The 17676-nt window shown below is 48.4% G+C and overlaps 1 protein-coding gene across 1 annotated transcript in view; it reads right to left on the reverse strand.

Annotated features, from left to right (window-relative positions):
- The window catches only part of CFDP1 (craniofacial development protein 1), a 66335-nt gene that overhangs the window by 3832 nt on the left and 44827 nt on the right, over positions 1-17676 (reverse strand). The window contains exon 6 of the mRNA XM_061468934.1: positions 2919-3077. Coding sequence (XP_061324918.1) covers positions 2919-3077 — 159 coding nt within the window. The remainder of the gene's footprint in view (positions 1-2918; positions 3078-17676) is intronic.

Raw genomic sequence — 17676 nt, forward strand, 5'->3', positions numbered from 1 at the left:
TCATCAGAGACATCAACAGCAAAGGGGACAGCTGCCTCTGCTCCTTACTTCACCCTCCTGTCAAATCCAGGACAGGCCCTCAGGATCTGACACAATCTGCACAAACCCAGATCCTGCTGCAGGGGCAATGCAAATCACTGTATGGGGCTTGTGATAAGACGGGTGGAAAATCAGAGGCAGGGGTGGACACAGCCACAGGGCAGCACACATTCCCTCTGCCTCGGGAATCTGGGGCCAGGCTGCAGCCGGCTGATAACCAGCAACAGCATCAGAAACGTGCCACAGTCCCAGAGAAGGGTTGGAGAGGTCCGACACACGAGGAGCTCTGGGCTGTGAACAGCAACTTCTGCAAGGCTACCAGAAAAAAGAAGTTCAGCCTGCCTTCCCTTCTGAGCAGATAAAGAAAAGCCTCTTGCCTTCCTCAAGACATGCATGGATCATCCCTGCATTGAGCAGGCATGCGTGGCATCCAGCAAACAGCTCCAGGAGCAGGTTGTGGCTGTCCTGGTCAGGCAGACTGTTAGTTACAAAGCAGGACAGAGGTTTCTAACATATGTCAGCACCAGGGATTAAAGGCAGCACCCGCTCCCTCCTGCCTGGGTTGAAGGGTTAACAACAGCTCCTCACAGTTTTTATAGAGATGGGTAAATGATTGCTCACTGTAGGCTGAGCAGAGCCTATGTTGTCAAAGGAGAAGAGGTAGCTGTGGAAGGGACAACAGGCTCTCCTGCAAAGTGACCTGAAGCAGGCAGCAGTGGTGTCTGTGTGCTCTGCTCCCCGGGCAGGCTGGCTGCTCTTGTAACTGTGCAGCACGCCTCACACCTTGAAGGTGGAAGTAATTCATAGTGAGCAGGTACACAGTTGATACCCTCACATTACATGCCTGACTGGCACAAACAGATTTGTAAAGAGTGGCTAAAATTAGCACACCATCTCAAATGTTTCTCATTAGTTTAATGACGAAACCTGATTAACAATAAAGCCCAGTGGATTTTCCAGCCTGGGATGTGACAGGCAGCAAAACCTAAAGCTCTCCAGGCTTACAGATGCTCTTAAATATTGCTGCTCTGCTTTGCTCATCTTTTCAACATGCTAATCCCTTCTTCGGCCTTCATTATGTTAGTGTCTACGGAACAGTTTACTAGGTGTGAAAATCAAGCTGTCCTGCTTGTCTAGGGTGGAAAAGGTAACAGCTCTGCCCAGGAAAGGTCAAGATACTAGGTTTGAACAAGCAAGAGATGCCACAGAATACTCATGCAGGGCAGCCTGGCTTGTCTGGGGTGTGTACAGTCCAGCTGAGAATCAAGCTGATTCCACTGGCTGCAGAAAGAAATGGTGCGTACCAACACTTGGGAGGAGATGGTCTGGCTTTTAAGGATGGTACTACCAAAATCAGCCCAGTCCAGAGCAGTGAGGGCCCAAAGCTGTTACCACATTTGGCACCCACATAGGACATCTGCACAGAGCAAATTCTCACTCTACATCCTATCGGGACAAGCCAGCCAGGTGCCACAGACAGAAACAGGACCCTTCTCCGGAGGTGGGCTCTCACAAAGCAGCCTGCAGCTCCTGATGGGGCTTCATGGGAAAAGCTCACCCTCCTTCATCTCACAGCCTGGCTCTGCCTCCAGACCCCTGGCATGGCCATTTCAACAGGGCCTTGTGTATGGGGCTCTGACTGCAGTGTTAGCCATGCTGCAGCCAGCATCAGCAGTGATCTGGTGCTCTGCCACACATGTTCTCGATGTAAATCGCTCACCAACTTGGGTTTCAGAGATCTCTCAGGAACACCCTACCCCCCCCAGCACTCCTAATGTGTTGCTCCACTTGTGCAACAGCAAGTGTTCAGAAATCCATCAGGGCAGAGCTGATGGAGCAGGGGTGTTGTGGAAGGGTGCAAGACCAAACTGAAAAAAACACAGCAATTACGAAGTATCTATTTGAAATACAAATTCCCACGTGCTGGAATGCAGAAGCTCTGAGTTTTTTCTGCAGAGTAAAAGAACAGCTTAAAATAAAAATACATTTTATGAGCTGTCCACTAAGCCGGTTATGTTTTACCAGAGCTTAGCAAAGCAGCTGTAGTGGAAACACCACTTCTGATCTTATTACCCTTCCCTGCAGTGCATGTTATTAACTGTCTGTTTTATTTATAGCATCGCCATTTACTTTTACGATACTTCCATTAACTTCATTGGACTGAACATTGCTTGATGCACACAATCAACACCCAGTGCTGCCATAATCTTTAATGCACCTTGCCAGCTGTTCTGGGTTTGGAGGAGGAGAGAGGGCAGAGGCAGCTGGAATGTGTCACTCGAAGAATGGAACGAAGAACATACGTCCCAATTTGAGACAGGGCAAAGGCAACAGTGTCTCCTCATGGGAGTGCTGTATTAGACCAGTTCCTGCTGTATCTGTGCCACTAACAGGAGAGAAGATAAAGCACAGCCAGACTCTACTTTAGCTGGACTTGGGTTGGAAAGGATCCTAAGATCATCTAGTTCCAGCCTCTTGCCATGGTCACGGACACCTTCCACTAGACCCAGTTGCTCAAGCCCCCATCCAACCTCACCTTGAACACTGCCAGGGATGGAGCATTCACAGCTTCCTTAGGCAGCCCATTCCATTGTCTCACCACTTTCACAATAAAGAATTTCTTCCCTACATCTAACCTAAATCTCTCCTCTTTAAATTTGAAAGAACTCACCAGTTTGTCTGCAGATTGATAGGTGCTTGCAGGCTTACCTGTCTCCCTGTGATACCTAGAGCAGCTACTGCCTTTATATATCCCAAGAATAAATCCTTGGTCAATCCCACAGGTTTGCTGAACTCTCTCTGTAGCAAGTGATGGAGTTCTTCCATGTATAGGAAGTGGTGGGAAATGCTGCACTACTATTAGGTAAAGTCCGTCTTACCCATCTTTCCCTCGGTTATGGATCGCCAGTTCCTCTACAATCCCCTCTTCCTCCTTGAAGTTCTCCCAGTCCAGTTTAGATTTCTCCAGTGTGCTCATCTTCTGCTTTTTGGAGCCAATTTTCCCCAGGAGACTGCTCATACCACTTGGCCTTTTCACCCTGATGGAGATAAGGGAGCAAATGTCACTTAAAAGCAGGGAGAGAGCAATTAAAAATGGAGCTGAAGAACGTCACGTGTGAGAGTGGTGACCTTGATGGTGGTGAGCCACCGCTACTAAACAGATGGCCACCAACTTCAGACAGCCTGGAGGCACCAAGGTCACACTTCCTGCAGATCCTGCTCCCCAGTTCCCCTGGAAGCAGCAGAGTTCATTTCTTTATGTGAAAGGGCTTTTTCATTTATCTCCTTAAGAGAACAAAAAGCTTTCAGGCCAAAAGAGATCATTAAATCATCTACTTTGACCCCTTGTATATACCAGGCCAAGCCATTCCACTGATCACCTCCGTGCTAAGCCCAGCTCTTTGTCTTCAGTTTAAAGTGTTGTTTTCTGGAAGGGATCCAGCCTCGGTGGCGTCATCAGCTCTGACAACACATTCATGAATTAACTGTTTCGTTGGTATTAATGCATCTGTTTTCAACTTAATTTTGTCTAGCTTTGGGTTCAGGTTGCTGCTTCTTATTCTAAATTCAACAGTACTGTGGAGCCCAGGTGGGTCTCATTAGTAACATACTCATACACCATAAAGAATTTACATCTGAATTACCATCTCCCAGGTCCCTGTTTAGCAGGAAACCAACTTGGTCTTTCATCTCCTTGCTTCTAGGAGACTGAAATCCCACCCATGTGGCAGGGCCCCCGAATTTCCCCTTTATGCTGGGAAATGCACACATGGGGACTCAGATCAGCCAGGTTGCCCTCTAAGGAAGACAATTCCCAGGCTAGGAACTGGTAAAACAAGCTGGTATTAACCCTTTGTAAACTCCCACAGAAGAGAGGGGCAAACAACATCCCATTGAACTCGGTGTTTACACACATTCCAGAGATAACTTCAGGTCTGCAGGGCCTTTGCCTCTACAAGAAGCTGGAGAGGAAATGATTCTCGTTCCTGAGAGATGGAGGAATCTGGGGAGGGGGGCCTACAAAAGGGAAGGCAGCCAGGTGAGCGCAGCAGACTGCTCTCCATCAGTACTCTCCAAGCACACTCCTGCCCAGGGGTAGCTGTTCTTGGGAACATATCCAAAGCTGTCCTTATCGGATCATTAGCATGGTTTATGCTTCCATAATTTGCAAGCCTCTAAAGGAAAATAATTCTGCAGTTTATATGGAATTAAATCAAAGAAAATGACGTCTTTTAAAGTCTCAGCCAGAAGATTCTCAATGCAAGAATGGCTGCCCAAAGTCACCTCGGGTTGCAGCTGCCTGATAGAGATATATTTGGGCTACAAACCCTGGATTAAGGGCATTTTGGCAGGCTCTATAACCCTTGGACAAAGATGCCTGCCCCTCCTCATATGCCCAGCCAGAGGAGCAGAAATGGCCCAAGACCTGGCTCTCTTCTTTCTTTCAGTCCCTGCCCACGGCAGCGCCAGCCAACACTTTTCACTCTGAGGGACACAGAGCGACCTGGGTGCACTTTTATTCACTTTTATCTCTGAACGTTTCATCAAGATGTTTACAGCTCTTCACATCATGATCATGCAATAAAACCTTGATCCTTGCTTAGCCTCTTATTCTCCTTTCCCTTTTGAGACATGATGGCTTCAAGTATCCTTATCTGCAGGTAGCAGGAAAGTGGTGCAAGGGGAGAAAAATGTGCAAAGATTTCAGCACAAGATAACACTGGAGAGATTTGGTTCCCACATCTGGTCATTCAGAACTACACATGAGCCTTGCACAACCACCAAGCCCAGCGCCAGATGCATGTTCATGTTGGAGGGATTGAGAGGTGGAGGTATGACAAGGAAAAAGGCAAAACCAAACAAAATATTGGGCAAGCATCCCCTGTGGCACTCCCGGCTGAGCAGCCACCCAGACAGCAGAGCCTGGTGCTTGTGCATGGCAGCTCCTTACTGCAAGGCCTTGGGGTTTAGCATGAGACTTAAAGTAAAGATGCCTTGAGACAGATGTAGAGAAGTTCTAGGGCTGATCCAGCTGGCACTGCCCCTCTCCCTCAAGCCTGGCAGGCAGAAGGTGTTTAAATTAACACAAGAAAGGTATTCAATAACATGTTTCTCTGGATGCACTTAACTTTCCAAACACACTCGTGCTTACAATTTTGTCAACCTTTGAAGTGGGAGAAGCAGAGGTGTAGAAATGGAGGGTGTTGTCCCATGTCCCTATATGTCTCCTAAGTGTTTTTTTTTGGGCAGAGAACCCCAATGGCATGAGAGCCAACTCAACATCTCACCTGCATCAACCAACTCTTCTGCAGGTGGAACCCTACAGCCAACCATACAGCTGTATTACAGACAGGCCTATCTCTGCATAAGACACAGCACACACCTGGAACACCCACTTGAAGCTGTTTCAAGATCTCTCCTGGGTGTCAGAGAAATGCCTGCCCTGCAGAGTGACAAGCAGGCGCAAAGGCAGGCTCACACATGCTGAAATTGATGCCTTTTCTTTTTCTCTTCAGCCTGTCAGTTGCCAAGGGGAAGAGCCAAGTCAGGACAGGGGCCAATCGGCCAGGCTGGGCTGCCACACACGTCCCTGCATGAAACACAGACTGGGACATGCCCACAGGCAACTACTGTTCCCAAACCACAGTGGAGGATATACAGGAGGGAAGGGAACCAAAGGCAAGATGGTTCATGGCCAGAGGTGGAAGCAAGAGCAGTGCTGGCTTCACAGTAGGGCGCAGGGGCTGCAGGCTGCATGCTTATCAAACACTTTTTTTTCCATGGTAATTCCTGGCATAAATTAACAATGTCTACATGCACACATCTATCTGTAACAATGCTCAAGGGCCCTCTATCTCCTCTTGGCCATGGACTTCAGGAGCACACCTTAAAAGATACAATTCACCCCATGTTTGAAGCTACAGAGTCTAAGTTACGAACGTGGACCTCCATCAACTGCTTCCAGACAGCCACAATACCTGTAAGTCAACAGTTCCTTCAAGGCAAGGGAACCTGACCAAAAAGGGCAGGCTATGTTGCACCCTTGTGTTGATCACTACTCCAAAACACTGCAAATATCTGATGTCAGCTCCATGCTGGAAATGGGCTGTGGTTGGATGACCCAGCTCTGCCTCCAGCCCCAACAACCCTTGGTTCTGTGCTGTTTGCCAGGCAATGAGATGGGGCCAGGCATAGGCTGAAGGACATGTTTGAGTCTGCTGCTGAGCCTTCACTCCACGCTGAGCCTTTCATCACCCTGAATAAATCCAGCAGCAAACCTGGGGGTGGAAATTCCTACTCTTGTGCCAAAACGAAGTAAATGAGAAACATTAAAGTCCAATTAAAAACTTGCTTGGCCTTAAATGCCTCATTCATTTAAAAAGCAAGTAAAGGGGCCTGATTAATTGCATTCAGTGCCAACAGGAGGAATTATTACCCTTTCTGTACTCATGAAGGGTATCTGCTAGGGCATCTTTAATCACTAAGGTATTTAAAGGCGAGAAAGTAATTTGATAAGACATAATGGATCCCAGGGACGAGGATCAGGACAATCACCCATTTAGGACACAAGCTCCTCCTTCCCATGACTAAAAAGCACAGCCGAAGTCAGCAGCTGAATCAGCACATCAACATGCTGGGAAGCTCTGCCTTGGGTGGAGGGACTTCCTTGCACCCATCTAATGTCTTCTGGACAAAGACCATGTCTGTACAGCACCTGCTGTGGCTGCACACAGTGACAAGCAGCAAGCCAAGGGCTCCTTTCCTGTCCCACCATAGCTGAACACACTCTATGTTTCTGCCCTTAACAATGAGCCTGCAGCCCAAACAGGACCTTGGAAAATGGCTGCTATACCAATGATATACTGTTACATGTAATGCCTGCTGTCTTGTAAGGTTGGCAGCATCTGAGAAATGCGTGCCTGCTTCCAAAGAGGCAGACTTCATCAAAGCTTTATAAAATAATCTTCAAACAATAGGAAGACAGGGCTACAAAGGTCTCGTAGTGCATCCTGCTGGCCAAAGCAAGATGAGTTCCAGAGATGGGTACTCTGAAGGCATCCTGACACCAACCCCACACGTAGTAGAGGTTTCAGTACTTCATCAGCCTTTCACTAATGTTAAGTTTTCCCCAATGACTAAATTTCCTTGCTCAGGCTATGATTGGTTATCTTCTTCCTAGTAGCTACTAAGAACAGTTCATTCCATCACTTCGCAGCAGCCTTTTATGTCTTTGAAAGCTTTTCCTTCTCCTCCCCTGCTAAGCTTGTTCTTCACCAGACTAAACAATCCCACGTCCTTCCAAGCTTTTCTCATTCCTCATGGTTTCCAGCCCTCTGACCACTCTCGCTGTTCTCCCTGAACTCTCTGCTATTGGCCCACATCTTCCTTGAAATACAGCATCTAAAATGGGAAAGAAAGGGCTCCAGCCACAGCTTTACCGGCACTGGGAACAGGAGAAATACTTCAGATGCCTTGTGAAGCATGCAGCTCCTTACACAGCCTCCTATGACGTCTGCCTTTTCACAACCGTGTGACAGCGTTGACTCATGTTGAGCCTGTGATTCAGAGGTATCTGTGTGCTCTGCTGCTGCCAAGCCAGTTATTTCCTTTCCTGATCCGTGCAGATGATTACTGCTACACAAAGGCAGAGATTTGCATTGGTCCTTCTGCGCTGTTCCCCCTGTCTGCCTTCACATTTCCCTTGACACAGTGGATCTTGGGTGTCTTCGAAAACAGCCTCTGCCATTCATAGCACCCATGCTGCAGCTGCTGAAGAGTACCAGTGGGGGAAGTACCCATGGAGACAATTTAGCAGCTGAACCAGCATAAGCTGGCCACAAAAGATCAAGCTGATAGCCAGAAGCAGGCAGGGACCAGCAGCAGATGGCAGGAGTAGCTGTGACACTTCATGCTGTCCAACTCCAATAACCAAAGGGTGCCCACAGGACATGTACTCATGTGTTGATCAAAGAGCCAGCAGCATTCCTAGCTCCAGCCTGACCTCCATCCTTGGGGATCACAAACCCTCTACTGCTCTGTTTCTGCTGGCTCCACAGGAGTGTGGAAACCACAAAACCTGAAGTGCTTCTCCATCTGCCTTCTATCATCCTCCTTGTTGTGGAGGACAGCAACTGCTGTAGCATGAAGGTCTTAATTCCATCTTCTAGCAATATTTTTAAGAGCTCAATTTGTAAGAGTAGGGCATCTTCTCTGGCCTCACTGCAGGATTTGCACCTCCCAGAGGAGAGACAGTTTGGTGCTGGGCACTCTACCACTTTCCATCTGAAGCATCTGGTCACTCTCCATGAGGCACTGCAGAGCAACCTTTCCTTTTGCAGAAATAAATCTGGACTCACAGAGGTGACACGATTTCATCAGAAGGAAATCTTGCAAGGCCAGGAAAGACCCCGTATCTCCTGCCTCAGCCTCTGTACACAGCTTAACAAAGAAATCACCTTTACCATCAAAATTGAAGGTTACAAGCACAGGCTAAAAAAATCCACTTTCAAGGAGGTTTAGAACTAGAATAGCCAGTTTTTGTTATGCATTAGACGATTAGATGATTGCAACAGGCAAGGATCTTGCCAATGTCTGGCACAAGAGGAAAAGCAGAAGGCATCTGCTTGCAGGGCTTCTTCAGCATGGCTGAACAGCTCTGCAAATCTTTAAGCAGAAGAACCCAAATCAAACATCAGCTGTAACACAAAACATTTCCCTGCTGGCTCCCTGCAAGGCAGGGCGGCACATCAGATCCTACTAGCAGAATAGTATGCTGGTTAGTAAACATCACTGCATGCAGAAAGATGACATCCCAGGCCATGCAGCCCTGAAAGTTCTACCTTCATCATCAAGCTCAGGCTGTTCTGCAGCCCCTCTCCTGTTACCTCCCTTCCCCACCAGAGCCTGCAATATTTCATAGAATCCCAGACTGGTTTGTGTTGGAAAGGACCTTAAAATTCATCCAGTTCCAACCCCCTGCCATGGACAGGGACACCTTGCACTAGAGCAGGCTGCTCCAAGCCCCATCCAAGCTGGCCTTGAACACTGCCAGGGATGGGGCAGCCACAGCTTCTCTAGGCTATCTGTGCCAGGGCCTCAGCACCCTCACAGGGAAGAACTTCCTTCTGAGATCTCATCTCAGTCTCCCCTCTGTCAGGTTAAAGCCATTCTCCCTTGTCCTGTCCCTACAGGTGCTTGTCCAAAGACCCTCTCCAGGTTTCCTGTAGCCCCTTTAGGCACTGAAGCTGCTCTAAGGTCTCCCCAGAGCCTTCTCCAGGCTGAGCAAACCCAGCTCTCTCAGCCCGTTCCCAGGCAGAGCCGCTCCAGCCCTCACAGCATCTCCATGGCCTCCTCTGGACTCACTCCAACAGCTCCACGTCCCTCTTGTGTTGTTGCCCCAGAGCTGGACGCAGGACTGCAGGGGGGGTCTCCCCAGAGAGGAGCACAGGGGAGAATCCCCTCCCTTGACCTGCTCATGCTATAGGGGTGCAGCCCAGCATGCAGGGGGGTTCTGAGCTCAAGTGCACACTGAAGTCATGGGGAGCTTCTCATCAGCCAACACCCCCAAGTCCTTCTCCTCAGAGCTGCTCAAAATCCATTATCCATGCAGCCTCTGTTTGTGTTTGGGATTGCCGGACCCAGTGCAGGACCTTACAATTGGCCTTGTTGAACTTCATGAGGTCTGCATGGTCCCATCTCTCAAGCCTGTCCAGGTCTCTCTGGACTCCATGCCTTCCCTCCAGTGTGTTCACCAACTGGTATTTACTTCCAGCACAGCAATAGCAGCTCTATTCCTGTCATCCCAAGCACTTTGATGACAGGTGAGAAACTGCCATTCAGCAAAGAGGAGAGCACAAGGTTTTGTAAATAGAAATAACTATTCCTGCCACAAAGTGCCGTAAAGCTGAATAGTTCCCTTAACATCAGGAAATGGTTCTCATACAAACTAACCACAGCTGAGCAACTCCTGCAGCCATTAAATTTTAGCAACATGGAAGATTCCTGCCCAGTGCACCATGGGTCACCCACCCTGCTGGCCTCCCTTCAAAAGACAATCTGGTGTGAGACACATTGCACAAGAAGGATGTATATAGAGACCCTGCTGTTCATCCTGAGCCTCTCCAGACCCTCTTCCTCAAAGAGGAGTGAAAATGATGGTGGGGAAGAAAAGTGGCACATGGCAGAAAGGGAATCAGGTTGCTATCTGCTCCTCAAGGTCAGGGCAGTCAGGCAAGATGGAGCAGGCATCAGCAGAATGATGGTGGCTGGTATTGCCAGCTTGCAGGAACCCTCCCTAAAATGACAAAAGAGGTCTTGACCTTCAGACCCTAAAAACAACCAGCTCTTCCAATCCCTCACCCTGTGTAACTGGCCAAGGAGAGAAACATCTCCCAGGCAAAACCTAATCACATTCCTTTTTTATTCCCCTCCCACTACTCGGCATCACTCCCTGAACGAGTACTTGGATGGATGCAAAGAGCAGCCCAGCTTGTTCTCAGCCCTGTCACAACAGGTAGTTAAAAATAACAAACAAGAAAGCCTCCCCGGTGATGAGCAAACACTGAAATTCCATGTGGATAAACCAAAAAGCAAGTGAGGAGGAAATGCAGATAAAAAAAGCACAGCGGATGCTGCTGGAGGGCTGGCAGGGTAGTGGTGATTCTGGTCAGAGGGCAGTGGCCAGGACTGAGTGAAAACAGAGCAGGCTGGCTGAAAGAGGACAGCCCAATTCCCACTGCCTGGCCAGGGAGTTTGCTGCCAACTCAGGTAGTGGTGCCTGTACATACGCTCCACTAGCTGAGCTGGTAGCAGATACCCAGCATTTACACTCTAGAGCATGTATAAACCAAGCCAAAGAACCTGCCTGAAGTGTCCAGGAGTAGCAGTGACTTTTGAGGCAGTTATAAACCCAGATATTTGTAGTGAGGATCACAGAGCTTCTTGCACACTGAGAAGTGACATACACTAAACCACCATGGCAAAGCAGCTGTAACTGGGACAAACCCCATTTGGTGCTGCTGCAGGGCACCTTCATCCTACACCTATGTCCTAGCACCTACGTGTTACAGTGCTACCTACGTCCAAAGGTAGTAAGAGACACAGGTGCCCTGGCAAAACATAGTTACCCCACCTGCAATACTGCCAACAGAATTATTGCTGCTGCACATGGGGCTTCACTGACAAGAGGCAGTCAGCAGCTCCTGGTGAAATCCTCTGAGTCCAGTTACCCCTGCAGAAGGTGGTTGGTCTGACTGCAGCAGCACCAGCCTGAAGTGTGGGGTTTGAGCTGATGGCATGAGTTAACTCTGGGGCTTCTGTTCAGGCTTGCCAGCACAATTTAACCTCAAGTGTCTTTGCCATCACTACTGCTTCCAGCAAAATCTGAAGAGCTAAGCTGAGCCCCAGGTCCTTCTAGCTTCCGATGTCACCCTATATCCCTAAGACCTCAGGACAGCCTCATGGTGAACACCCCTACATGAACACTGATGCTCACAGCTTGTTTCTGTTCTCAGGAAGTCTTTGACACCACTCTACTGAGCTGAGGAGGTGATCTAGGATCACAGCACAATGCAGGACTATTGTTAAAACACGTCAGATACACATGGAAGAGAAGGCGTAACCTCTTGAGAAGTGAGAGTGATAGTTCTCCTTCCCCATAGCCAGAGTTTGTGTGGAAAAGAGTCTGACAGAGATAAAAGGCACTGCCAGGCAAGGACAGCCAGACTGCTACACCCCAGCAGCCTGGCAATCAAAGCCTGGCCCGAGATGATGTGGTTTCCATCAGTGTGGAGGGCAAGGGCAGATACGACAGACTAAATGCATGTGTGGTGCTTCCTTGGTGAGGGGTCCTGCAGGCAGTGGCAGAGCTTGTAATGAGTACAGTTGATTCTGGATGTGTTTGTGCCTAAATACAGCCTGTGGAGAAACAGAGTTTTGTCACAGGGGTAAAAACATGTCAGTCCCACCTCTCAGCAGCAGTGAGCAACGGCCCACCAAAGAGCAGTATTTCAGATACTGGTTTATTGCTGGATTTGTTATTAATCCAGCACAGTGAGCTGTGATGCGACTTTACAAGTTGCATGATGCTGCTTTGCTCTGGCAGAGTACACCTCACCTTCAGGAGGGAAATAAGTGTCACAGCACCACCTTACAAACAGCAAAACCCACACAACAGGTGAGAAAGGGGCTGGCAGAGCACCACGCCATGGGGTGCCAACAGGGATTTCAGTTAGTGACTTGTTTTCTGGTGTACTCTCCAAGGCATACAGATATTTCATGCTCATCTCCATGTCATGAATTCTGTTGGATAGGCCTTTCCAAAGTGCAGGGCTGGAAAAACAGACCTAAGCACTGCCTTGCTCCAGTCTCCCCACCAAACTGGGGAACAATCTGGCTGTAAACACACAATAATACTGCGCACATGAACATAGTTGTGTGTGAGGCACTGGGTGGTGAGGCACTGGAACAGGCTGCCCAAAGATGTGGTAAATGTTCCATTCCTGGTGGTGTTCAAGGCCAGGCTGGACAGACTCTCGGGCAACACAGTCTAGTGTGAAGCATCTCTGCCCACGGCATGGGGGTTGGAACTGGATGATCTTAAGGTCCCTTCCAACCCAAACCACTCCATGATTCTACAGTTACTCCAGGAATAAAAACAGATTCAGGTCTCCATGTACACCAACAGGCAAATTTGCTGAGCAGGGGAGAGAGGGGATGCTTTGGCTCAGGAATGGCAGAGAGTAGCAGGAATAGCAGAGGTGCACAGCTGTGCTGGAGCTGGCCTTTCCTCACGCAGGTCCCATCCCATAGCATCTGGGTCTGCACCCACCTCTGAAGGGCTGGACTCTTTTTACAGGCTTTGGAGGACATGTTCATCAAGAAACACATCAGTTCCTGGGGAGCTGGCTCAGGCAGAGCCCCTGACCTGCACATCCCCATATCAGCAGGAAGGGCTCATTATGGAAGAGACCAGGGTTTCCTGTGCAGCACCAAACCCTTTGTGAAAGGACTGCCACCGTAAAGAACCCGCTTCCTAACAGCAAGAGGAAGCAGAATATTTTCCTTGGGCCTCTGAGACAGAGTTGCTACAGGGTGGTTATCAGCAAAATAAAGTTTCACTTGTGGAGCTGGGCAGCGCATGCCACGCACGGGCTGTTACTGCAGGATAAAGGTACTCCCTGCAGCATCCCTGCCTGCCCCCGAGCTGGGGACAATTCAGAGTGGCATAAGGCCCCTTTGTACCAGTGTAACTGCAGCTGCCCTCTGGGCTGTACTGGTAGAACCATTTTAGCAAAAACAAAATCTCGCACCCTCCTAATCAGTGTGACATTGTGCGGAGACCGCAGCTCGCTCTGGCTCCTCTCCAGCCTGGAGCACAGACCCAGGCTGTTCCAGTAGCAGACCCAGCCAATTACGCTACAGTATCTGCGTATGGAGCTCAACAGGAGCTTAATTGAAAGAGCTGTAGCATTCAAATGACTTCTGATACTATGAAGACATTAATGAGTCCAACTCAGCACTAACCAGCCCTGTCTGATGCTTGGCTGATGGGTAAGGACTAGTAACTTGGTCTGCAGCCAGAGCTACGCCCCTGTTAACTCAGCATAGCACTGCCTCTGTGGCCAAACACTGATGGAATTGCCCCTTCTCAGCTGGAAGATGAAGTAACTCCTCACGTGAGCTCTCCTCCACCCAGGGCATCCACACAATGCAAACCAGACCTGCTTCTCCCACTGAAGGACCATGTACATGCACACAAACTCCCAAAACTGTTCCCACATGGACTAAATTCAACCTGCAAAACACCACTTTTGTTTATTCTTTATATTGAAAAATACCATGCATGCTCTTCATATGTATTTGATGTTGCTCTGAAGTTCTGTACATGTTTTGGGACAATAAATATGCCAGTTTCAGATGGATTTTGCTACACCACCACAGACGCAGTACACCTACTTCACTTCAAGGTAGTGGGCTACATTCAATTTGGCGTCTTAGTGCTGCCACTGAGAAAGGGTGGAGAAATGCCCTTCATAAAGCTTTAACTGTGTGTGGGGAGGTGCTCCTACTATTCTCTCTTCTGATCCAATGCACAAATATAAGCAAAAATGTACACACACACACACAAGTTGCCACTGAGCTTGCACTCCTATGTGCCTGTGAGGCATTTCAAACCCCAGGAGCAGGCAAGGGCAAAAAGTAAAAGCAAGAAGACATGATGCTTTTGGTACCCATGACTAGCAGGTCAATGACCTGAAAGCTGCAGAAGCTACTGTGGCATCTGTGGCAGACGTTGCTGTGGCATCTAACATGCTTGCTGGACTACATTTTGGGTCATATGCTGAGGCATTTTAGAGTAACACCCTGTACTACGTCCATATTTAGCCATGGAAATAAGTGTGACTTGACTTTCAAACACTTGCAGCTCTCACTGACTTCACTGGGTTCAGTTGAGATGTTTCAAATAAACTGGTAACGACCACAGCTCTGGGATGGGACCAAGCACAGGCCATTTTTATCTTAAAAGGCATTCGTCTGAGAACATTCTGAGCTGCTAGAACCAACAGCACTGAAGTAATTTCACCGTGCAACCTTAAAAACGTTGACAGCTTTGTCTGCAAAGCGACATGGATTAATTGGCGACCAATCCTTAAAAAAAAAGAATTAGTTAGAAAAAAACCTGCTGGCAAACAGAGCAGAAATTCCTCCTCTCTTCAGAGGCTGACTCCTTCCTCCTTTGTCTAACAGCAGATCTTTTGTTCAGGATTTCAGTTGGGAGCAGCGCAGAGGTACGTGGGGAATGTCTTGGTTATGACAAGCCCGCCAGACTAGTGTGCAGACCCAGTTTTAATGGGCAGAGAAACAGCTCCAAATCATGCCTGAGAAGTAGTGCTAATGGCATTGTTCCAGTGTTAAAGGGATTTCAAGGTGAATGAGTGTGAGTGGCGGAGCAGCTGGTGTGACTCTTTATGGCACAGTGTGCCATGCAAGGAGGATCTAACAACCCAACCACCCAAGCCTTGAAAAAACAACTCCAGTATGTCCCACCCCTGCAATGCAGAGTCCCTGGTTCTGTCCCCGTGGTTTGTAGACAGCCCCAGTTCTGGTTAGCTTCCCACTGTATCAGATCAATGACAGGCTTTGATCAAAATGAGGTGAGAAAGGCAGAAGTAGGGAGGGAGCCCCCCTGGCAGGGACCCCTTCGCCTTCCCCAGCAACTAATCTGACAGCTTTAAGAATAGTTCTGATTAAAACAAATACACTGCCTTCCACTGGAAACTGTTTGCATGCCAGCAGCCCAGGACAGGAAAATATTCCCAGGAAAATAAGTCAGGGGAAAGGAGTGTCAGGGCTCCCTAGCACAAATGCATCACTACAACATGCAACAAGCTAGAGCTGGTGGAGCAGTTGCTTAGCATCATCATCCAAGTTAATAAATGGTATGAATATAGTATCTTCCAGTGGAAAGCCTGCCCTGGCAGCATGTGGGACAATAAAGATTTGGGCACTGCTACAAGCAGCCATAAAACAAGAACAGGAGTTTAATCACATTTAATTGCTTTTGGGAAGGGTAAATCACCTGGTTACCAATCACAATTACCTTCCCTGCTCTATTCCAGATTAAGAGTTGGCCAAACAATCCAGATCAAATTGGGTATTTCAGGGAGCAAGGAAAGGAGGGAAATACCCTAAAAGCTTTAAAGTTGTTTGCCATACAAAACCTGAAGTCCAACCCACAAGAAAGCAGGCAATAAAAAGTTAACTGATGAAATAATGTGCTTTTCTTCTCAACTACAACTTTCGAAGGCTGGTGAATGCAGAAGCAGCTCAGTAACAAACCAGAGGACAGCACAGAAAGCCCAATTTTCCACAGAAAGAGGAGAAACTAAGATTATCCTATATTATTTTTCTAGGGCTTGACTGAAGTGTTTTAAATGCCTGAGGCTGGCAAGGCTACCCTGAGGGCCTTCCAGCTCTGGCAACAGCCACTTAGAAGAGCTGTCCTTCCTCTTCCCAGGGACCCACCTCACTGGAAATAAATTTCAAGTCTCCAGAGGAAGAACATGGAAACAGTTGATTTCTCCCAGTTGCCACCTTCCAGCTAGAGGCAGGCAGAGGGGTAAGAGGAAGGCTCCCCTTATGCCCATGCAAAGCGAGAGGTTCCCAAACAGATTTTGCAGCTAATGTTCACCTACGAAAAGCTGCTCAGGAGGCCAAAGCTCTCACTGAGTGTGGGGACCACAACCCTGCAGGGCTCTCACTACCTCCAGCAGCCCTGTGCACAGGGGGCTGGCAGGGCCAGGGTTTTCATGACACATCATCTCTGGAATTCACTGGTGAGCATCTCACAGCCTCTACTTGGTATGATGCCAGAGCTGTTTCTCAAATCTTGTGTGACCTACCAGCTGCTGAGGGCAAACCAGTATGGCAGACATCATCCAGAGAGGAGACAAGACCAGCGGACTGCTGCTGAATGAACAGACAAATGCTTCACAAAATTCACTCCTGTACTCTCTTGGAGGGAGCAGGTTCAGGTCGCTGGCTCTCCTACACAGCCTGTATGACCCTAGGCAGGTCATTTAGTCCCTTTGTAGAAAGACTTTTTGTCTCAGGAGGCAGAGAGCTATGCAAGCAGTGCTGAGCAAGGCAGGCAGGCTGCCAGCTGAGGATTCAAACTCCTTCAGGGAACTGTAACAGTTACACGGTAAATGCATTAACCATGGGAACAGCTTCCCAAAGGATGTGGTGGATCCCAAATTGTAAGTCTTTCCATTGTGAGTGGATGCCTCTCAAAAATGCAGGCTGTAGTTCAACCACAACTGCTTGCAGAGAGCTCTCAGGGAATGCCACAACCCCAGCAAAGGCAGGGGCTCACACCGGCACAAGGGAGCTGCTTTGACCTTCAAGCAACAAACCTGTCCTCTGCACCTCGCCATGGGAATTCAAGACTTCTCTTGGCTATTCCCCTTTTTCTATGTCTCTGCCCAGCCCAGTTCTCAATGTTCCTGTGATGTGCCCCAGGCCACCTAAATTCCATTTGAAGGGACTGTTGAGCAGCTCTCTAAACCATGTCACCCTTCTAACTGGTTTTGTTTGGGTTTTTTGACTGCTTTTTTAGTTACAAATAAGATCTCCTAGTGAAAGTTTCTCTGCCTCTTTGCTTCTGATTCTGTTCCCCCAGCACCAGTTTCTTAGTGAAACTCCCACATAAGGACCAGCATGTGCCAGGACCAGGCTCTCCAAACAGCCAGGTACAAGGAGGTCATGCTGAATGTCCCAGGAGACCAGCAAGAAACAGGAAACTTTCTGCAGGAAGAAATATAAAAAAAAAATCCCTTATCTCCCTCAATCACTAGTATTTGGATAAAATGTTCTTGTTCCTATCTGGCCTGTCATCTGGCAGACTGCTCTCAGGTCTCTAGCAGCACTCAACTGATCCCCATGTGTACCTTGGTGAAAGGGTAACTATCACACTTAAAAGTCATTCCTCCTTTTCTGATCTCTTGGCTTTTGCATTTCTAGTTCTTTTCAGGGTCTGTAATCAGGAATTTTAGGAGCTGATTTCTACCCAATAAAATGTCATAGCTCCCTCCAGGATATCTCTACCACAGAACTTCTTCTTCTGCAACTGTTTTC

The sequence above is a fragment of the Pezoporus flaviventris genome, unplaced genomic scaffold (assembly GCF_033815535.1).
Source record: "Pezoporus flaviventris isolate CSIRO_AGI_PZ_B2104156 unplaced genomic scaffold, CSIRO_AGI_Pfla_v1 ptg000054l, whole genome shotgun sequence".
Lineage (NCBI taxonomy): Eukaryota > Metazoa > Chordata > Aves > Psittaciformes > Psittacidae > Pezoporus > Pezoporus flaviventris.